Below are 23965 nucleotides of genomic sequence, written 5' to 3' on the forward strand. Positions count from 1 at the left end.
GTCGATCGTGGACGCGCGTGACGATATTTAAAAGAGACGCGAGTGTGGATCGCGTGGACGTTTTCCACTTGGGATCGTCGGCGTCGATTCTGCTCGGTTTTCGCGCTCAGTAGTCGCGGCAGACTTTGACAGGCCACAAGTATAGTGCGTTTACGGGCGTCTTGGCGACATGGTCAATCAGATCACCTCTCTGTCTTTCTCTGTTGGTGAGTATTATTTGGTTTTTTAATAACTGAACGATGGCGTTGATCGTGCTCCATTAGGCTAGAGGTGTGGTTGCATCGGTAGGAATAGGAAGGCTTTTCGACGCTAGGGTTGTTTATCGTGGGACTCGTTTGTTGTAAATTTCAAATGAAATTTGATTGTTAGTGGTTGAGATGGGTGTTGGATGAAACGTGACTATGAGATTGAAATTTAAATTGAATTTAAATAAGAGTTCGATCTGAAATGGTTTAGGATAATCATAGATTATGGCACGTTAGCTTTATTTTTTTTTATATTCTTAGATAATAGCTGCAGTGAAATGTCGTTGTACGTTCCAAACTGTATACGGACTCGGTAATATCAAAGTGTAAACAATTAAGTAACTACAATTTCAGCGAATTGACCGACATCAATGAAAAGTATGCGAAAACATCCTTCCCCAGTTCTCCTCTTGCGTCAGTGATCGTCGTCGAGCAGTCCAGCGATAATACAAAATTTAAACAAATTTAACAACGTGGTATTCGAGTTTCTACGTCAACGATTAAACTCCGAACGTGATCGCTCGGTTATTCACTGAAAATTATCCGAACTCGTTATTCGTCCTGTTTCTTTACGTCATTCATACACTAACGAAAATTAATCGCCGAACTGGATACCACACGTCACGAATAAAAAGATTCTTCCATTCGAACGTGTTCCGATGTATTCACGAATTATATATTTGATTTACTTTGAATTAAAATTTTGAATTAAGGAATCACCTCACTTCTCGAAGCATTTATTAATATATTTTTGGATTATAGTCTCTCTGACTAAACTCTTCGTATCTCGACTCGACTAATTGTAAGAAGCTACAGAATCACTTTTCCAACTCACGCAAGTTGTACTCGTATCTTTTTAGCTTGCTACAATGAGTATTTTCCAGCATCTAAATAGCTCTGTTTTTAACAACGTGATTTTCGCTGCGCATAGTTCACCGAAAAGCGTTATTAGGCAACGGCGACGTCTGTCGCGTCTCCGTGGATCAGAGATGAAAGAGATCGTCATTGCCAATGCCGTAATAATAATTACTTCCTTCCATCATCGATGACATAATTTCGACCAGTTCGATCCTGTTTCCGAAGTGTTTACTGAAAAAAGAACCGATGTGCAGGTGCATCGCCGTGCGTTTGAATGCGCGCACGATTGCACAATAGTCGCCGGCGAAATGTCAAAATACAATTGTTCCTTTAATTGCTGCTTCATTTGCTACATCGTGTGTATAATTGCTCGGCTGGCGTAATTATCTTGGATCCTTTCTAGCAGTTTTTTCACTTTTGTTTCAACGAACACTGCTAAACTGTTCTCCAAAACTATGGTGGCTTAATCGCGATAGGAATTATGCTTCGAGACTGGTCTTTTCACCTTGTTTTCGAGTAAAATGGAAAAGCACGCCTAATGGGCGACACGCCCATGCTGGATGCTTTTGTAAGGATTACAATGATCTTTTTATACCGATACCGAATGAATATTTCAGCTGTAGTAAAGAGTATAACGATTTATTATCTACGTTTAATTGGAACAATCTTAACTTCCCTCCCTCTTTAATCTTAACACTCTTACTTAATCGTTTTCCAACCAATGCAGTGCAATTATTCAATAAAGGAAGCTTGTTTTTATTCTTATCAATTTCCTGGACAGGAATGATCTCGCAAAGACAAATTTAATGGACTTGATCTACAGTGCATTTACCACCAATTGCCGGTGTCACTATCTTGATTGTGTTAATAGTAATTAAAAGCGACCTGACAGAACATCAGGAATAGCGCGCTACGTATATGGAATATTTTTATGAAATTTCCTGACACAGAGAAAAACTGGCCAACGATTTTATTTTCATATATATGAGCGCAAAGGGAAATTAACTGAAAGTAAAACTGGCTAAGTTGATACATTTATTTGACCGTTTCACAATTATCTCGGAATTTACATTAGGAATGTGGGAAAACGATAACAAACACGACGACATGATGAATACACAAAAACCTGCGTCGATGAACATCTATAGACAAAACGTCCTTGCCGAATCAACGCGTGACAGGCTAAGAATGAAATAATCACAAAATTATCCAATTGCGCGTGCACCAGCGAACAACATTTGTTCGCGAGCGTAAATATTTTTATGGAGAAATTGTATATTTGTTAGTTGGGTATTTATTGGTTTCGCTTTGACATTATCGAAATCTAATTAGGAGTGTCGAAGGAATGTTTAACTGTACCAGAGTCTGATTAGAATTGGTGATTTTATTTTTAGAAAACAGTCATGGCAACAAGGAAGGCGCAGCAGACTTCGAGAAGGCTATCAAACTTTGCGGTAAGGAACACAATGGAACTTCTTTGAATTAATTCGGGTGGTGGTGGTGGGGAGGGGGCGAGGTTTCATCTGGATCTAGCGTTAATCCAGATTATCGAGGCATCGAATAAAAAACCTTGGAACGTTTCAAATATTTTCCCAGGTGTATCGCACCTCGAGTACAATCGTAATATTTCTGAAGATCCTCGACTAATAAAATTTATAATTTTCAGGATATGGAAAGTTCCACTACAGTTTCCTGCTCCTCTGTGGCGCGATGTTTATCTGCGTTGGTTGTGAAAATGGCATAAACGCGTACATCCTGCCATCCGCAGAATGCGATCTGAAATTGTCATCCGAGCAAAAGGGTCTGCTGAACGTCTCCTTCCTAGTGGGTAAGAAAACCTTTACCATATGTCGCCACAATGTTGAATTACGCTTGGTTTAAGATCACCAAGCGTTGGCTCTTTCTATTCCAAAATGGGACTTTTCAAACGGCTAGTTCCATCCAAACAGACGTTGTTTCGATCGAGGCGACGTGCACATTAATTGCAACGTGTTAGACACGTTCGATAGCACTTATTTCGTTAGGAAAATTGACGAACAGTTTTTATATAACGTCCTACTCGCTGTTCGCGCGATTAACGTCGATTAACTTCATTCGTCGGAGGGGGGACGGCATAGATCTTGCCATCTGAAAATTAAAGCCAAAAAATGTGTTAATTAAATTTTCTTTTTTTAATAATATTTTTTCTTAATTATACCTTTCTCAATCGTACGAGATCTCTCGTTACTTTCTTATTAATCCGATACATTCTTCTTCCTTAGGAGGAGTGATCAGTGCCCTGTTCTGGGGAGTGTTTGCGGATGCCTATGGCAGAAGATACATTCTTCTCCTTACCATGCTGTTCGATAGCATTTTAACAATTGGAGGGAGTCTTTCGCAAAGCTTTAAGGTCCTGCTAATTTTCAGAGGTCTCAGTGGATTCTTGTAAGCAGCCCAATTGGTTATATTTTTAACTACATTTGTTAGTGGCATTGTTTAGCCAGCTTTGTTGCTCTGGTTTTAACGAATAGTTTCTTGCAGCATTGGTGCCCCTGGATCGCTGATCTACACGTACCTTGGCGAATTCCACGCGGAGAAACAGAGGGTAAAATCGATCTGCTACGTTGGATTCTTTTGGACTCTTTCCTGGCTGATCCTACCTGGTAAAGTTTCATTTTTTAATAAGGGAATAAGGAAGAATTTTTAGCATTTCAACTGTTCACAATTTTAGATAACGATTACCATCTTTTTTATAGGTTTGGCATGGATAATCATACCAATGCCAATATCCCTTCAATTCCATGGCATCGTGTTCAATTCTTGGCGACTTTTCCTGGCTATCATTGGATTGCCGACCTTAATGGTCACTCTGATAGCCACCAGGTACCCAGAGAGTCCTAAATTTCTAATCTCTCAAGGCAAAACGGAGGAAGCCCTGGCGATTTTACGAAAAATCTATGCGATAAACACTGGTCACCACGAGGACGAGTACCCTGTAAGCACTTGACAAGAAACCGAGAGCAATTTTATTAATTCAAAATTAAAGTAATTAAAGCAATTAACTGATTGTTTGGTTCTTATTTAGGTAAAAATCTTGTTATTCGACGACAGTGCGAATATTAATAGCGGCAAGACAAACTTCTCTGGATCTGGAGTGTTGACGATGTTGCTGAAGAATATTTGGCTGCAAATGCGTTCACTTGCGTCGCCGCCATTGCTGCAGTATGCGCTTCTGACTTGGGCCATTTACTTCACGAATATGTTTGGGTAAATTTTCCAAGTTTAACTTGTTATTTAATATGAAGTAGTACTTTATTTCTTTCTGAAAAGTAATTCAGACGTAAATTAAAATAGTTTGGTAAAAATTAATAGGAACGAAGCTTTGTTTGATTAAAAACAGTAATAGTTATGGAAATGATTATTTTTCAGGTATTACGGATTAGGTCTGTGGCTGCCAGAGTTGTTCAATCGTTTCGAAAACTACCACAATCTCCACCCGAACCGAACCGTGAGCGTTTGCAGACTAATGCACGAAACTGATCTGCAAAATGTTACGACACCTTCCCCGAGCGTTATGGTCGAGTCAGCGAGTGCCATTGCTTGCAGTCCCAACATGGACGAAATGGTGTTTATCAATTCGTTGACCATCAATGCATTCTGCCTGCTAGGGAACATCGCGTCTGGTTACCTGGCCAATCGCGTTGGTCGACGAACAATTCCAGGTAGACATCAAAACATCTCAGAGTCTTAGCAAGCGATTTTTAAATACTTTGGAATAGAAACAGATGATTGGAAGCTTCACAAATTAATGCTTCTTTTCTAATTTTCTTAACTTTTATTTCTACTTAAGTTGGTTTCATTTTTTTAGTGACAACGATGTTGCTGGCTGGCGCATTCGGTTTCGGCATCTACTTCGTGAGGTCCTCGTTGCAGATACTGATGGTAACCTGCGTGTTCTCGTTGACAATAGTCACCGCGAATTTCGTAATGGGGAGCATCGTGGTCGACATATTTCCAACCCACGTGGGCGCAGTCGCCATGTGCATGATGACCTTCTTCGGCAGAGTAGGTGCCATCGCCAGCAATTTGGCTTTTGGAATGCTGCTCGACATTAGCTGCGAAGTGCCCATTTTCCTGGTTGGCAGTCTAGTCATCCGTAAGTGTGCAATTTCAATTTATAAATGATCCTTCGATACTTCTTTTGAAATTTTATTTTTTTTCAATAATAAAACACACTTGTCATTTCTTGCGTTATTTTGTGAACATTGAAATTTCTAATTTATTAATATGATTATTTTCAGTTGGAGGATTACTAGCACTCATGCTTCCAAGGAAAAAGAGTTGAACAATCATGGACCAAGAGTAAAGGAGCGAAGAAGTAATTGTATGCTTACCGCGATGTGCGACGATCGGTCATTCCATATCATTTCCACATATGTGTCGCGGGTGTTGATCACCTTAGAAATAGTTTTTAGTTTTAAATGTCATCATCGTCGAATTACACGATGTTAGAAAGATTCGTGTAATTGTCGGATTAGGGAGACAAAGAATATTTGGACGATTCAATCGTTTGCGGAACTGACGATATTATTCATTCATAATTTATCATAAACATTACCTATTTAAAATACGAAGACTAACGAGTACCGAAAGTAGTGAAATTCATGTTGTATTATTCTGTTGGACAAACAGGATTTCATATGTTTCAATCACATTGACTAGCATTTTCATAAGCTTCCTATACGTATATGTATATTATCGTTATTAGAATAGTGAACATTCTAATACATTTCTTCAGTATTTTAAAGTTCAACATAAATCGAAAACTGTATTTTGATTAAGTGGTATACACCTACCTCGTAAATACGTAGATCTCTTGTTGCTTCTACGTTTGCTCGATCTCCTTTACAAATTGTTCTTTTATTAGACTAATAGGCAAAATTCTTAACGAATCAAATTTGAACGATAAGAGCGAAGTAAACTAAGATAGGTACAACTTATTAGTTCTCACCACGTAGCCTTTATTTCCATAGGATTATATGCCAATTAGTTGAATGCGAGGTGTTTAGAATCAATCTTGTATATTTAGCTGTTCACGTAAAATATCGAATTATTCCGAAGTCTGGTATCCTGGTATTTTGAGCGTGAGATGTTAATTTTGGATGTATGAGAACATGATGTACTGTATTTATAGAAATAGGTCATGTAAATCGTCCTGTGACAGTGTAAATGCGAATGCACGTTATGTGAGAAACTAGACGACCATACAAATGCAACACTTATTACGAAAATAATAAATTTTCTAAACAAATCAAGTGTCTATCACTGGAAACCGAATAGTCCACCATAATCCAACCTTTTCAATTACATAGTATGATATTCTGAATTTGTATCGAATGATTTCTCACTTGTGTACGTATTGCAAGTCTCTAACGAAAAACTCTTTATTCATAGATCCGAATAAATATAATAAATCGGGTGATCAGGAAGTAAGGTAAATGACTGAACCACGTACAAATTTTTATGGTCGTATATTTCTTTCTTTCGTAAAAATGAAAAGTTAGGGCTCCCTTGCAGTTCGATACAGTACGTATCGTCACTCTGTTCATTACTGAATACAATTATATCGAAAGAATCGACGTTGCAGATTGTTGCGTTCACCCAGAGTTTCGCTACGATTCCTAATTTCACCTATGTATGCACGAGCACGGTACTATTGTAGATACCTGACGACTATAACTGCGGTTGTGGATCTTTGGGAGAGGTGAGAAGTCTGACTTTGTCGAAGACTGTCTTGACGTTCTGTTTCCTGAGGATTCTGTCAATGCAGCGTATAGTAGAAAAGGAAGGGATTTCCTCTCTTCGTTCATGTTTCTGTCGTGCTCAGAAGCCTCGGTCAGTACCGATAATAAACGTTGATAATCGAGATTTACAATGAATCAATCCAAGAGGCTACAAATCGAACATTACCACGTAATATCTGCAAAGGAAACTCTCATTTTCATTTAAATTCTCTTAATAAATTACATTAATCCTTTGTCAAAGTATTATATTCCTTCCTTAATATTCTTTTATCCCACTAGGCTGATGTCTACACAGGCCTAAATAAAAAGTTCAGCGTCGGTCCGCAGGGACTTCGAGAACGTTTCAACGCGTTAAACCGATAAAAGCGGTCGTACGAAATGTAACTAACGGCTCGAAGAAAAAAGAAAGAAAAAAAAAACAACAAAAAACTATTCGATTAGTCGACTGTGATTTTATACATGCTCGTGTTTTGCGTACGCGAACGAATGAATACGTATGACTGGTGGTACACGTTACATCGTATGTACGTACTTAAACATCGCTTCGAACTCCCGTAACGCTTCTTCCTCTGAACGAGCCGCGTGTTAATCGTGGATCGATGCACACGCGCGTCCATTTTGATTTTATTTATATTTCGTTTTCGGCGAAGACTTCAGCGATAAAATTTTTGTAGAAACTCCTACTCGCTTACACTCTAAAATTGGTTTAATATCGTCTCTCGCGAGACCGTAGAAAATTATTCCCGAAAGAACAGTACACTTTTTATAAATTTAAACTGACTAACTATGGATCATATCTATATTTTTTTTCATCGTTTTCTTTTCATTTCTTTTTTTTTTTAATCTTTTTATTAAGCATACGTTCGTTTTTTTTTGCGTACAATATACACAGTAACAGATTTGATTGCTTTTCTCGTCGGTGCTTCATAAAACGCGATCCGAAACAAGGAAGGAAAAAGAGACCTGGGTCGAACTTTTTATCACAGTATCGTATTACTGTAGTACGAAGCTCTCTGGGCATTTTGGTGCAAAGCTGGCACGCGGAGTTCTCTCTCTCGCTCTCTCATTTTCACTCTCGTTTTCCATATATACACACGCACGCGCACTCATACGTCTCATTCGCACATTGCACCACGAAGGAAGCTGGGAAAGGCACAATGTATGTACATATACATACGTACGTACAGCACCGAACGACGATCGGGGACAGCAGTGCTCGTGGTACACGACATTTTTAACACCGATGAAACGCCGCGCCGCGCCGTTGCGAGGAGTGTTATACATACAACCGTAACGCTGGGATATATCGCGAAGCGCGATGCGCAGAATTGAGGGAAGAATCGAGAGGAAAGTTTTGTCAGACCCGCTAGAAAAACGTTTTTCTTCATTTTTGTCGCTGACTAGTTCGCAAACATTAGATGCCAAAGGTGTAGTTACACCCGATAGATTTCGATTAACTTGGAATAAACGTAACAAATCTTTTCTCGCGCTTGGATAAATTCCATACAAACGAAGGAAATTTATGCCGCACGGCGCGTTCGTCGCGTTAATCGTTAAAGTCTTTCTCGAAGGTAAAACGCCAAGTACCTTCGGTTTCTGTTGGCATTGTTCTCGTTTCTTGATAATTCGAACAGATTGGGAATAATCCGTCATAATCCACGCGGCCAACGAGCTTCTTCACGCTCTCAAACAGCATTGACTAGACCTCAACGGAAGCCCAAGTGTCCGCTTCCACGCGGTGCAATGATCAACCGTAAACGAGGACATGGCCAGACAGCACGGGTATTAAAATTACGAATCGACGATAAAGAAAAGCGATCGTGTACACGGTGTCGATTCTACTCTCGTACTTTCCATGATTTCAGATAGCGTTCGTTTATCTTATGTTATTCTTAACGCAAGGACGCGCAGACGCCGAGCTTTACAAACGTTAAATACCACTGACTAGACCTAGCGGGAGTCTTTCCGCTTCACTTTTTCGTGGAATCTCATTTAGCGTTATCCAGAAAGTACGACAATATCATCGACGAGACAAAGTGTGTCGCGAGTTCTAACGTAGAATCGGGTACCACGTAGACACTGTGTGTCCTACCGCTCGTAGGCACAAGAATATAAAAAACGCACTTGTCGAGTGATTCTCTCATATTATTTTTTTTTTCTTTTTTCTTTTCTCTCTGTTAACAAAACGACGCTGTTCGTTGGATGTATGGCGGCGTACTTTGGTAAGACTGCTGGCGGCGATCCACGTCGTTTGAGTATCCGTTGGCAGCCTTTGGGACGGAGCTTCGTCGTTGCTGCGTCAGTTTCACAGATCGGCCCTCTCGGGGGACGACGAGGAACAAGAAGAGGCGCAAACGGACGAGACTGAATACCTTCGCGATGTGTCGTAGGGATCACCTGCATGGCGCTAGGAGCACTTCGAGCCAACACGGACAAGAGGTCACTTCCTGTCTTGCGTACTTGGGTCCCCAGCCTTTGGCGAAGCTGATGCGGACGGAGTTGATATCGACAGGACCCGAGGCGAAGCCTGTCGTCTGACTGCTCGTTCTCGTGCTACCACCGCCGTAGGGAAGCTGAAGAACTTTGGTACGATCAAAGATGTTCAGACAGAAACCGGGAGGTACGCGGTAGACGAGCAGCGTTCTAGACTCCGGGTCATCCAGAGTAGGTGAATTCACGAAGATCGGGCTCTCGGATCTGTTGTATGCCCACACGCCATCCACTTCTTGGCTGAGCATCAAACCTACGGATCAAGCATCATTTATGTCGTTGTGCTTCGATATTGCCTCACGATACATTAGCATTAGGCTTTTTTTGTATGAGCCGTTCATTCCACAAATCGATTAATAAAAGTTCAAACAAAAAGTTGAGAAATCCGATATGTCCTTTGATTTTGAGTAGCGTTAGTGGAAAATAAATATAGGATTCTTACCAAGACCGATCTTGCTTCGCGTTCTTTGGACCGCAGGTGGAGCAACATGATTTTCGGCTAGCGTTGCTAAGCAGAGGCCGTCGCCGTCGTGGAGGGAATCGAAAACGTTTACCGTTGAAGGCTCCACTGGATAGAGACGACCCACTCGACCACCCAATTCCCAATATGCTAATGTACACCATTCCTTTTGTCCCATCTCACCTGTAACGAACAAAGAAAATTTGCTTTTTCAAAATTCTGCACGACTACTATTCAAATCTCACTACCTTAATCACTACCTTAATACACGTACGATACGTTACTTGCAACATTTAATTAATTTTTTTTTTTTAAGTATATTGACGTCATATTCAGTGTTTAATTCGGTACGATAACACCAGGAAAATCAAAGCAACGATCTCCTCAATTATTTCTCGTCTATGAACCGCGAGAGAATGCGAATCGACTCGGGGGATTCCTTCATTGAACATACTCGATAGCGTGGAATTTAATCTTCCGTTTTTATGAACGACTTCCACGAAACGAGATGAGATCTGGCGTTAACGAGGAGTCTTTCTTTCTCGTTAAAAGTGTTCGTTCGGCCGAGAGGCTGCGGGCGTACAGGCGGTATCATAAAGGACTCGTCGCCGGAAAGTCCCACGCGTCTCGCCGACTGTCGTGGAGACAACGACGGCGCCAGATTCGAGAGTAGACAGAGGAAGGGGAATAACCGTAAAATATATCTAATGAGGAAAACTTACCGCGGAGACGCGATTTTTTCGACATACAAGACGAATCTACGATAACCACGATCGCGCTGTTATTGCCCTTTTCTTGTATGGGAGGTGTGTGTGCGTGCGTGTATGTGTGTGGGGGGGGGGCAGTTATAGGGTTATGAAACTTGATCTACGATACAGTTAGCGTGAAATAAAATACACATATATACACACACATAGACAAGTACAGTACGTGTAACGAAATTGAAAAACAATTTATGCACTTAAAATGCACTTTTTGTTCGAAAAGGTTCAGCGCCATTTGCAAGAAACAAAACATTTGCCACTCGTCCTTATCATCAATAATTACCCAGCAATCTATTTGTCATTACAACAGATAATCGACTGGCACCGTTAGTTCTCACAGAAACGATTACAGCTATTAACTGGCAATCTTTAAATAGAGACGTTGAAAATGCTTTAAAACATGCAAAATAGCCCCGAGGACGAGTGGTTCGACCAATAAATAAGTCGATTGTGGCTTTTTACTATAATTAACGTGTCGCCGTAACACTGGCGCCTGAACCTATCCTAACCTGTTCCCGATCGAAACGTGTTCGCGCCATCTTCAACCAGATCCACGAACTCGTCGATTTCCCAGCGCGGTTGATAATTCTACTATCATAGATACATTCTTATTTCTTTTCTCAACATTTTCGCATGTCCTCATGGTCGTTCTTGATGAAATCTTTAGATTAATATTTTCGGATTACCAAAAGAACAGTATTTACGTATTAGGTGGTCCAAGAAATTTATCAGGGATTTTCTTATTGTTAGACACAAGAAAAACATTTACTCTATAGTACATCTTCCATTTTGTTCTACGATCTTTCTCCATCTTCTAGGCAAATTCAGGATTCCATCCTGCAGAGAAACCTAATAATTTGATTACCGGGCCGTCTCGGCGCGGTTCGAACGTTCCGATCCGATATATTCGAGCGTTAAGTTATTCGAGTAGTCGCTGCCCTAATCGAGAATGGTCATTTCGAGTGGAGGCTGAATTTAGAGGTTAAGAGTCAGGAAGAAGAGAGGCGGTGGAAATACGGGTGCGCCGAAGTAAATACGTACGCCGTATTGTGACTGTGTAAGAGAGGGGTACGAGGCGCGGCGGGGCGGAACCCCTGCTTCCACCAGATAAAAATAGATATTACGAGTTTACCGAGGCGCCAAGATTGCGGGGTATCGCGACGATTACGTCATCGGTAGTAGCGCGAGTGGTTGGAGCAAGGACGGTTGTCGCGTCGCCCGTCGCCGTCGCCGCCGCCGCCGCCGCCGCCGCCGCCGTGGTCGTTGTGACGAACTACGAATTTTCGTGTCTATCCACGATTATCCGCAGCAGGCTTTTAGCCGTCTTCAGCGAATCGCTCTTTGCCTCCTTTCCTCGTCGCGAGGGCGGATCTGCCATCAGGCTAACGAAGACCTCCCTAAGAACCCCCACGCGCGAGGGTCGCTCGAACACTCCTTATCCGTTCGTTTTCAAATTTAACCACCTAACAGAGATGGCTCCGTAAACCATTAATTTCAGCAGCTAGTATAGTTCAGGAGTCGACGAGGCAATAGTAACTATTGGCGTAGACATATTATGTATGTAAAAAAAAAAAAAAAATTAAAGAGTTCGAGTATGCAGTGTGACTGGTCGAAAGAAAGGAGACTCTTGGGCGGACCGAACGGTGAAATTTCCTTGTCTCTGTACCTTTCAATTCGTAGGTGCCTCGCCAACTCCTGACCAATATACAATAGCATAGTTACAGCTAGCTACCGCTGACAAAGTAGCAACAGTCTCAAACTATTGAAATTTTGCCTCGAAAAATGAATCGCAACACACGAGTCGACATTGTACGCGTATCGATCAGAGAAATACCGATAAATATCAACCAGTGAAATACCAGTTCCGCGCATGCCTTAGACGTAATTCGATTAATTAATTAGTAGAGCGCATACCGTAAAAATCATTTATGGCTGATCATTTCGAAAGATCTGATTAGTGATTTATTAGTTATCCGTGAATACCATTAATCTTCTATCGACGCTGTGGGGTCTTTTCTACTTGGTCGTGTACTCGACTATTTATTGCAGGTGCTGATTAGTGAATTTAAAACATTACTCATGTTTTCCCTGTTTCGATTAAACAAGATTCATGTATCTGGTGCTTTTTCGAACGGTGCCTTATTGCATTGCAATGTGGTATCTAGATTATCGATCAGGAAAAAGGACTTCCAAGGTTTCAATTTTTATTTTAGAAACTAAACGTCGTGCGAATAAGCTGCGACGTTTGTTTAGAATTTCCAGGAAAAGTCGTCCCGCAGCGAAAGGGTTAACGTATCGAGCTTTAATGACGCGCGATCGCCCAAGGAAATACAAGACGAGTACAGAAGTCCCCTTGCGAAATGGGAGCCGATTGAATCCGGTATCTCTCGATCAGAGAACGCTGTCCCATGAATAACGGTCGGTGAGATCGTAATAATCACAATGGTTCCAGCTACATGTTGATCCAGTGCACGATAACCCGACGGTAAACTACTCTGACCCCTTCAAGCTCCTTCGTCGTCGGTGTCGGCGTCGTGACAATAAAGCTGTATCCTTCTAGGCGATGACTAGACACTTAATCCCTCTGCAAAGATACAGGCCGCAAAGATTGCAAACTTCCTACCGTTCGCGGCTACTGAACGTCCATGTCGCTGTATCGAGGTGGACACTGAATAATGGGACTTTTTCGCAATTCGCGTGGTTGTCTACGCGTTTGACAAATAACCGTCTAACGAGCTCGCCGGAGACTCGCGGACTGTGGAAAACTGAAAGCGAATTGAACCCTGTAATAAAGCAATTCCGTCGGTACTCGGAGCATCACGATAAAGGAGCAATTGTGGAATTCGCTTCGCGGCTCGACTGGTTAACTGTCCTCGTTTACGTGCCCGCGGTGTATTATTTTACGTCTTGCCAGCCAGATTACACGTCTAGCGATTTTATTCGAAGGACCATCCTCCACCTCCGCGCGGAGGCGGCCTTTCGCGGACCCGTACTGCTCTCTGGCTCGTTAAATTGTGAAATACAGCGGCTAAGGCTCTGATTCGCGAGACATTCTTGACTTTCGTGTTTTACAGGGTGGTTTTGGAAAGTCTAAAATCTTATGAAATTTGGAATGGGTAAAAATGATGATGCTCCTGTAAATCGTCATAAAGAATTGCATCCTCGATTCTTTTATGTTTCTTATATGCCTTAAGGATTAATGTTTAGACGAGATGTCGCTGAGAAGTTTTCCATGGCAACGTGCGAGTTGGAAGCGGAGAAAAGGAAGGACGAAACGAGCCGGTGACGAATGGCTTTTAGCGCAATTAAGGAACGAATTATAAAACGTTAGTCTATTGCCAGCCAGGTTTCTCTGGTCGGGTGCTTCCGATTCGAGTGTGTCGCGCGGCGTGAATAAATTTAAATGGTATAAAAAGCACGGTTTACGCGCGAATTCGCAGAAACGGCCGTCGCTAAATCATTCACGTGCGAGCGGAAGATTCGTGGGGGGTAAATAACGGCTGCTAATAAATTCTGCGGCGACGAAGAAAAGAGCGAGGGTCCTGGAAGAAACATGCGGGGCCATCGGAATTAGTCCGATCTACCAGAAATCGTTGCCAGAATCGTCGAAAGCCGTCTAATGGCGATTAATGGTTATCGGTGTGTATCGATTAGTGTCCACGCCGGCCCTCCGAGAGCTCAGATTTCCAGATGGTGTTTTTAAACGATAAGACCTAGATAGTGCATCGACGAATTATTGATGGAATATTTCGAAATTCTCACGACCTACAGGAAGACAGCTTTCGATTTCTCTTAGAGATATCATCTGCTGGTATTCTTAGAATCTCGTAGAAAATAATTATTTACAAAAATGTAGTATAATGGATCGAGGCGACATGCTTCTGTTAGAGTTTTATATCGTCATAATTTGTAACGTTTCGTATGTTTGTAAAACCGATCGCGAGTAATTGGGCATTACGCGAATCTACCGAGCAACCGTTGCAGTGCAAAGTCCCAATGTCTTTTCCCAGTTGGGTCAAACACCCTGAGCTTAGATAAGGTTCTCAGCCTTGGCACGGCCATGCCAACTAACTACGTAACGTAGCTGCACCTACGATACACGTGTACAAATACGCGACCAATGCATGTCCGTGCGTGTGTGTCGTGCACGCGTTGCAATCGCGACTACAACTGAGAATCTTGAGAATGCAAAAAAACAGCATTGGTAATCACGAAGGGATTTGTACAAAAGGGAATTTTAGAATGTTTAAAATTAGAATTTTTCATGAAACGCAAACGGTGAGATTTTTGGGGGTGATATCGTTCAAGGATTCAGTGCGAATGTGCTGATTGTTATTCACACCTCGCGTATAAAAATATAATAGTCTTTACATCTGCATAGAAAGCATGGGTTAAACATCGTTGATATAGATACCTCTGTAGAAAGTCGTCTTTCAGCCTGTAAACTAATCCCAAACAGTAGTGAGTGTTAAAAAAATTGTGCAGAATATGCAAAGAACTAAAAATAGTTTCCTAATGGCCCCGGTGTAATTTAGTGTTATTGTTAGCGGCTCGGTTTGAGGCGCGCCCATGTGCCAGCGTCTTCGCGGTAAAGGTAAGTAAAGGCAGTGGCCGTGTGTCGCGTTATGGTGTATATCGGCGTCAGACATGACCCTTGTCCTTCAAACGGCCTTTCTACGACCGCGCGGTCTCGGTGTAGGTATACATATACAATTCGCGTCGCATACCTAACGCGACATGCGTAGCGCACGAGAAAGCCGGCCATCGACGGTGAACTTCTGATTGTGCCTCTCGTTCTACCTGTGTACGTGCCGCGTGTGTGGGTCGGTATAAGGCTGGATTAAAAGCTGCGCGATTTCGCTATTTCCTGCTCCGTGGGTGGAAAACTGTCGTTAACCCTTAGTTACCTGGGCGGTTTTGAAGCACAAAGTGTGAGACAGTGTTTCTCAAGCCTTTTCATTGACATGTCAGCTGGGGCATTTTTACTGAGGAAGAAATGTAGCGAAAAAATTGACCCTTTCGAATTCGATATACACGTGTATACAGTTCTTAACGGAGTGTTCCGAATTGGGGGACGTTCTCCCTTTCCAGACCGTCGTTACTCCAAATGTCCTATCCTTAACCTCCTCCTACCGCTAAACTTATCCTATCATAACTAAAGACTTTCGTACATAGGTCTACTTATCCTTGTGTCCGTGTGCGTTTAATTAAACGGCCGCGACGCACGAGTGTTTAGCCAAGCTGGTGTTCGCCGCGATAACAGAGATGTATGCGGCCAGTGGCGCCTATGTCGCATATGTTGCAGCCAATGACGGATCAAAGAGGGCAAGCTGCCATGCAACACCATTCCTGGTTTGTTTGGCTGCAGGTTTCTAAAATTAACATTCCCGCGGACGTCGCTGCGTATAATTGCGGGGCTAAGTTGCTCGAGCGCGTTCCACGGGGCGATCCTGTCTGTCGTTGACGATGTAAGATAGCCGGGAAATAAAAGCACAACGGTGATATACTATCCGGCAGGAATCCTGAAGCGAAACGCCTCGGATATATGTGGCTTGTTTCCGAGTAGTGTTTCGGGACTTCGCGCGGAACGGCTTCCACGAACACCGGGAGCAACGATTCCGCTCCGTTTGTAGTTATTGGAAATTGGCCTACGCTCGGACACGCTCGAAATAATCGCGCGATTGCGATTTATCGTTACCGCGGTTCCACGAATTTACTCCGTTACGCACTGACCTTTCCAGGGGGCACTTCGGGACTTTTTCGGGAATTTTTCCGACATTTTAATTCTTTGGTTCTCTAGGAGATATTGAAAGGTTTAGCACAGGTTGCGATTGTACGGGGTAGTTTTAAACGTTTCGTTAAACGTAAAATCGATCGTGGCCAGTTTAGCGAATAATAACGTAATTGAGATTCCTGCGTGGAAACGATTCATAACCAGCGAAATGATACGATCGAATTGCAACGAATGTATAGGTAGCTCTTTACTATAGTTTCCCGGATGAAATTTACGCTGGGAATAAATCGTTTGCGTCAGCGTGGTCTACAATTTTCTTAAAAGCCAATTTGGTACGACGAACGTTGTTGATTTACAACGTATCCTTGTCGTGTTATCGTTTTATATAATACCGTCTACAATTGCACGTAGATAGGAAGGTAGACACAATGGAAAAGAAAAGGAACATATTGGAGAGAGAAAGCGAAACAACAATGGCAATGTTATCTGCCTGTAGTGTAAAGGGCGAGATTCAGCGGTACGCTGTCATTAAAACTAACCCTGAACGATAAGAAACACTCTTATTTACGATTCGTCAATCAATCTTCGTCTGTTATACGGGTCTGTTATACTATATACGGGTAAACCAAGAATCGTTTTCAACGTGATCTTACGTGTAATCGGAAACTGAGAGAAACGAGACGACGGTGGAGTAAAATATGAAACTAAGTAGCTTGCCTTGAGGCGAGTCCTCAAGGAACCAACAGCTACGTGGACGTTTTTACTTTATTATTGATGTTATTTTCCAGGACGCGTTCCTCCAAGTTTCGTTATCGAGATAGCAAGAAATAGGCTTGGTAGGCAGCTAGAAACTCGAAGAGAAGTATCACGTGATATTATTCTAAAGTGTTACTCGATTTAATTTAGAATAAAATATTTTTAGAAAAATCATTGTTAATTGTTTATATGTAGAAATTGAGACAGCGTTGCTTGGGCTTTCCTTAACACCAATCTACGGGTGAAACTCTCAGGTTTTCATCAAAAGGTCAGTTTGGTCATCGCTGCATCTCCACTAATCAGTAATAACACACAATTTCATCCTCTCTTCTTTAGAAAGTGCAACTACCGCGTAATGCAGTTTCTTAGAAGCGTTACTCGCAAGGGAACATTCCTTGGAAATTAAAAAAACAACGAAACAACCAGGAGTGCAGGTTTCTTGATAAACAACGCATCAAAAACTCTTCGATGAGATAAGGTTCGAGGAGCACTGCGTTAACGGACCCCTAAATATTACAAGAAATGCACGTAGACTTTATTTACCTACATTTCCAAGCCTGTGGACTTATGACACCTGATATTTAACATGCAGCGAGAGGGGCCCTGTAATCTACCACCTCGGCAAATGGTAGATTAAAATTGGAAGGGGTAGAGACAGATTGAGCGGTACCCTTGTAAATTGTTCACCAGTGACGGCGTTACCTGGCGTCGGGATCGATAAAAACTTGCATAAACCGCTGGGAACAGCTGTTAAGGCGAAAAAGTATGTGTCAATCGCGAGGTGATCGCGTGGACGCACGTCACAGGCGACAGGTGACCGCGTCAGTGTGTCGCCAAGTCGAGGACGAACGCCTTAAACGAGAATCGCGGGAAAGCATAATCGCTCGTTACGCGACTTTCACAGGAATATTCTAATGGGGGAGGCGCAGTGTCCGAAAAAGAAATTGCCGTCTGCTAAACCGATGACGATCGACGGGGCTGATGTAAACGCGACTTGTGTATGCAAACATGCGATACGTTATGCACTTATATGCAAAGCGCATGCAAATGCGCGGGATAATATGCAAAGTAGCTAGATGTAATTGTCAACGTCACCGTAGACATCAACATTAATATCCAATTTGTCATCGGTCATGACCATATTATTACGATCAGAAAATGCACACGATTAGAGCATTCTCCTAATCACAGGCGCACGTGATATCTGGGGAACTCTTTATTGGAAATCTTCGTAGGAGATTATTTTATGAAAAGAAACAAAACTAGAAACTTGAGAATAATTTATAGTTTTTTTTAAAAGAAATGGATAAAGATGTTTAAGAAAAAAATAGAGAGAGAGAGAGATTCTCTCTCTTTCTCTCTCATAAGTCGAGATGGCACAAACGGATAATGGTCGTCATTAGCTTTCGCATTAGCCACGTGCTCGTGTCAACAACACGATTAATATGATTATTATTGAAACAAACGCGGAAGAGGAAGCGGTTTAAACGTTACGCAACGTAATCAGTCTTCGCGGACAATCCCACGAATTTCAATGTTGTTATCATCTTTCCTTTTTTTTTTCTTTTAATTTGGTTCCCGTAGTTTTGCAAAATTGCGCCAGCTAGCCGCGTATACTATAGCCCGGTGGTGTCAGGTGCAATGACACAATCATCGCTCACGGTTTACTAGGAAACAGACTCCGTTAAAATTGCATTACGGAAATTGCTGTTGATTCGCTCCGGTTGAATTTAATACGTTGGAGATGAATTTACAACAGGTGCCGGAGGTCGACTTCGCGGAATGATCTACGCACGAATGGAGCGAAGGATAATCTTAGATTTTAAGGAAGCGATGCGCAATCGGGAAGAACTCGAACGATTCTTTTGTAACGTGAGAGACAAAGACCAATTATGAAATTTATATGAGCTCATTTAGAACTCGATATTCTAAAACTATTTTTTCTAACATATGACACATAAAATATTGAAGCATAATATTTTTGTACTATGGTTACTTCATGTTAGCTAGAAGAAATTCGTCGAATGCCTTGAAAATTGGCTGAAGTTTCATCTCTCAGCAATAACGCGGAGCGTGAAAGGGGTTGAAAAGAAGTGGTACGGACTCGGAAGCACTGGTGAAATCGTACGTACAAATTCACGCACGAAAAACGTTGGAAAAACAGTCGAAACGATTCAAGAACACGCAAACGTGCTTAACTGCAATCAGCCTCGCTGTCAGCATCTTCCGGAAACAGGGACTCGGGGCAAAGGCGTGAGCGCGCGTTCCACACACGACGACAATGCTCACGCAGGTATTGTGTGCAACGCGTGACACGCACCCAAGTGCGAGAGGGAAAGATAGAGGGAGGGAATGTGCGGAGGCGTATGTAAAAACATACACACGGGCAAGCGGACGCACAAATGTTTCTGAGGTTCTCCAACCGTGTCTTGCCTATATAAGATACGTGTTGACGCTTTGTAATGGCAGAATAAAAGATGGCCCGACGCCAGTGAAGGCGCCACATACCAGGCGCCGCCTAACCTCTCTTTCCCTCCGTCTCTTTTCCTCGAGGAGGCTCGCCACTCTCCGTCCCTCTTTCCTTGTTCAGGCCGCCTGCCACTAGCGATGGCAACGAGCACCTTACGAGCAGAGTTGGATAGAGTTCTCATTCGAATGGAAATTGCTGATAACGAGTACAAGATAAATAAAGGGTTCGCCAAAGGAGGCTTTCATAGAGTTAAAACGAAAAATAAAGCACGGAAGGTTCGAACCCACGATCCTTGAATTATTGTTAGGTATGGAGGACGCGGATACTACAATTATACCAACATTCTATTACCTAGGATGATTTAAAAGTCTCATCCTTTACATAGTATTGCTTTTACACCATTTTTGTATTCACTAGGTAAACAAATGAATCCTACTTTCACCCAACACTGCTTGTGTTTGATTAAAGAAACAAAATCCTGAAGCCCCCTTTAGAAGACCCTTTACTGTGCAAGTGTTACTGTCATCGTGTCGAATTTCAATATCTCAAGTAAATTCGAGGAATATAACAAAGTTTTATTATCGAGGGAGGGGTATTGGACTTAGTCCCATCGCTAGCTGCACGCCACAGTCCTCGCCTCTTCTCGCTCTCCTCTCTGTATCCGTCTCTTTTCGTGGCTACTCGAACGCCCCACCTAAAAACCTACCTTTCCTCTCTACTCCGCTTCGTTTCACGATTCTGCCTCCGCGTCCTTCTACGACCTCCCGTGTTGTGTACCGACGTCGACTCTCCCCGGCGGCGTCAATTCTTCCCTGACCCTATGCAAACACGCGGCATTGGCGCGTACGTGCGTGTCCCAACCCATAGGCTGCACTTGTGTGCTGATTTCTCCGCTATGTTCATTGTTCCGATGTTTCGGGGATCGGGTATCGCGTGGGGAGCAGACCCACCACGAGTAGTAACAGCCGATGAATTTTATTTGATGGAACTGTTAAAACGGTTGGTGTAAATTTGGCAAAAAATGTTCACTTCGTTAGAAACAAGAAGTGTCTAATTGAAAAGAGTACGAGTACAGAATTGAATGATACCTGTACTAAGTAAAATTGGTATCGAATGAAATTACTCGAGAATAAACGATCAGCCGGCAATAGCGCAAGCTATCGCTACGGTGCGGTGTTACGTTAGAATGTGTAACAAGTTCGTTCTCTCGCAAGGTGCACTTTACGATATAGCGAGCCATTGGCGCCGGACTGGTCGCAGATTTATCGGAAAAGGAATGTTAACTCATAACGACTTTCGAAGCGGCGAAAGTTCGCTTTGGAAGAAGCGAGTGTATCTCGAGTTTCTGGACGGAGTGATTTAGAACGGGCCGATTAATTCAACGTCATTTCTTTGCCGATAAAACTTCCCCAAACTTGTAGCGCCAAGCTTTTAGCGATAATTACGTGCGACCCGACGGTATTTTTCTAGCTATCGGTTTAAGGGGACTGTCGCGTCTAAAACTTCAAAACAAGAGAAAAAGTAGAGGTTTCTTTTTCCTTTGTAGCCCGTTCTTATTTCTTTTGCCCGTAGTTTCGCCCGAGTAACCCCGACCACCGGTATAATATGATCATCACCGATTGATACGCTTCTGTCGAGTGTTTTTTTTTTTTTGCTTGGACATATTTGAATAACGATACAGGAATAGTACGAAGTTTATTCGCAGCATTCGAACGGCGACGAAACATTGTACACATAATACCGAGTTATGCAAATAGTTCCAGTCCCACTTTGAAAAACAGTGCCGAACAGGAAGTTCTGTTTGCGCCATCGTTTAAATAAAGCTTGAACAAAACGTCAGGAACCGCATTTTCGAGAGGCATTGTTCAGCGTGGGCCGTAAACTCGAGTTAACGAGCCGGTACGATTCAAAGATTGTCCCCGGCGTTATAGTTGATTGGTTGCGCTGCACGGCGAATAGCGGCTTTCAAAACAAAGCTATTGATCCTCGGCCAGTCCCGCGAGCGAGTGTCATTGCACCTTTGGAATGCCTGCGAACGACCTTCATATTTTTTCTTCTTTTCACGCGTATTCGCGTGCGAAACGCGTACGCCACCGGCCGCGGCATACGGTATGCACACGTTATGATCCTGCATCGCTTATCGGCCCGATAGGAATTCTCTTCTATTTTGGTCGTGCACCGCGAAAAAAGAACCGTATCGCGCCCCGTCACCATCGCGAATTCTAAACCATGCTTTCTAACCACGTCGTTTACGGTAACGTACGAGACACTGGTCGCCATATGGGAGCAACCATTTTTAAGAAGTTCGTCCTTGTCTTTAAATGATGCTTTACAAGTCTAAGAATGAAATGCAGTTAGTCTCGACTGAAAAGCAATAAGTGATTAGTGTTAAGAAGTTCGTCACTGTGTCCAAACGCGCACTGCAATCCCAAAAATAAAATAAAATTACTCCTAATCGAAAAGCAATAGCAATTACAATCGTGATCCAAATTAAAAGAGTTAAAGATGTCTCAAGTCTTCGTACGAGATCTCAAACCGCACCAGCGGTGCTCCAGAAGCCGTGATGCACTTCGAGGCAGTGCACATTCACATCGGCGGACACGTGTACCCGATTATCGCCGGTGCAACGAGTTAGGTGAATCCACGAAGCGCCACCGCGAAACATTCCATCGATCCGCGCGCGTAGGTAGCCGTCGATCGTCAAACGTGCATACCGATGTGGAAACGGTCGAGCAGATCGCTCGTTTAAGCGACTGAACAACCGATAGAAATCTAATAAGACATGGTCGCATAATAAAATAATAAAAGTCTTCGGATCGTTAAGGAAACGAGAATAATAGACCGAGATAGAGATCGCGGCATAATTCGCGTCGCGATTACTACCGTTGGAAACTCTTTATTCATCGTTATTATCATATCGCGATGATATCGCTGGCATTCGTCTCGAGACGCCTATTTTTATCGTGATAATTAAAGCCCGTTTCTTTTCATTCAACGCGTATTTACGTGTCTCGATTCACACGTAGAAACGATATGCCACGGAGAACAGGTACAAAAAGTGTAATTTACGGCAACGCGGATAATTGCAACTTGTATTTTTGCCGATCAGTTATGTCGGAGGTTTGTTACGTCATATCGAAAAGGAAAGTTTTGTTTATCGTCTACTTCGAACACATTAAAGCTATAGACGTCTAAGATGACGTCGTTTCAGCCCCTAAAAAAAAAAAGATGAAGAAAAAAGGTTCACTTGGAGGCGTTGGTACTTAAAAGGTCAAACCTCTCAATTACAAAATCGTGGAACAAATACGCATTTTGTTGAGCGTCCGTTACGAGGCTCAAGAGGGGTTGAGAAATTCCTGCGCAAAGTTTTTCTGCACACACACAGTTGCACGTATGCGCGCGCGAGATCGTGGAAAATATGGAATGCGCGGTAAAATTGCTACGGCAATTAGCACGCACAAGTATGCGAGGTTGTTACGCGTGCGCGGCTTAATTCCCGACTCTTTTTACCTACAGCCTCTATCTAATCTTCCCCTCCCCTCTGGCTGCTCCCCCGCAACCTCCCACCATCCCCTTTAAGCGCCCGTTCATTCCAGTCGTATGTTTTACAGTCGCTCTCTCAAATACTCCCACTTGTTCTCCCTATCTGCGTGCTCTTACCCCCCACACACATTGAGCATAAACACGATACGCAATGTCTGCCCACCGGAGTCCAAATACGCGTAGCAGAGGCTGCTCCCGTGCGGTAAGCGTCGCAAAAGGCGCCTTATTCAAAGCTGCCGAGATAGGCAACACTCTTGTCTAGATAAACATCTCGGGCAAAGAATGAACGGGAAAGAAAATGTGGAGGTAACGATGAGTAGAGGCAACTTGTTGGTATGTTCCAGAAAAATACAAAAATTCCAGAAAAATTATGTATGGGGTGGATTTATAAAAGGCTTTAGGATTGCAGTTTTTTTTTTTGCTAACAACATACGTCGTGGACGAGAAACGTTGCGACAGAATTCGCGAGCAATTTCATCCAAAGTACGCAAATTTACCTGTCGCAAGTCACAACGTGCAATCTGTTTAATTGCTGTATTCTTATCCCTAATTTCCCTCCAATTGATTCGATATCTGCTCGCGATTACAGCCGTCAACGTCTCCATTGTAAAGTGGCCGAGTTGCGATATATTTCTTTTTCGATCAATTAACTGTATTTAGATCGGTGTAATTCCTTCGCGACTCCGCCGCGTTGGCGGCGAACCAATAATACTTATCGTAGTCAATTAATTTCAAGCGAACTGGATTCTGTGAGCGTAAACAGCTCTAGGAAATTCGATTACACGCGTTCCCAGCGGTGGAAGAGTAAAGTATCCACGAGAATATATTAAATTCAAATGAGAGTCGTCTACTGTTGGAGAAA

The 23965-nt window shown here is 42.7% G+C and overlaps 2 protein-coding genes across 3 annotated transcripts in view; one reads left to right on the forward strand and one right to left on the reverse strand.

Moving 5' to 3' along the window:
* The first annotated feature begins 48 nt into the window (after window positions 1-48).
* Window positions 49-7119, forward strand: LOC128877279 (synaptic vesicle glycoprotein 2C-like). The gene is made up of 10 exons (XM_054124447.1): window positions 49-206; window positions 2498-2557; window positions 2770-2931; window positions 3365-3527; window positions 3624-3745; window positions 3839-4077; window positions 4168-4349; window positions 4512-4804; window positions 4951-5238; window positions 5384-7119. Exons 1-10 carry the CDS (start codon window positions 170-172, stop codon window positions 5425-5427), a joined length of 1590 nt encoding a protein of 529 aa, XP_053980422.1. The 5' UTR covers window positions 49-169; the 3' UTR covers window positions 5428-7119.
* LOC128877281 (mothers against decapentaplegic homolog 6) overlaps window positions 6595-23965 on the reverse strand; it is a 44111-nt gene continuing 26740 nt past the window's right edge. For both annotated transcript variants that reach the window (XM_054124453.1, XM_054124452.1), the window contains 2 exons: window positions 9819-10019; window positions 6595-9629 (listed from right to left, as the gene is read on the reverse strand). In XM_054124453.1, coding sequence (XP_053980428.1) covers window positions 9280-9629; window positions 9819-10019 — 551 coding nt within the window. In that variant the 3' untranslated portion in view covers window positions 6595-9279. The remainder of the gene's footprint in view (window positions 9630-9818; window positions 10020-23965) is intronic.

Source organism: Hylaeus volcanicus, chromosome 5 (genome assembly GCF_026283585.1).
Source record: "Hylaeus volcanicus isolate JK05 chromosome 5, UHH_iyHylVolc1.0_haploid, whole genome shotgun sequence".
Classification (NCBI taxonomy): domain Eukaryota; kingdom Metazoa; phylum Arthropoda; class Insecta; order Hymenoptera; family Colletidae; genus Hylaeus; species Hylaeus volcanicus.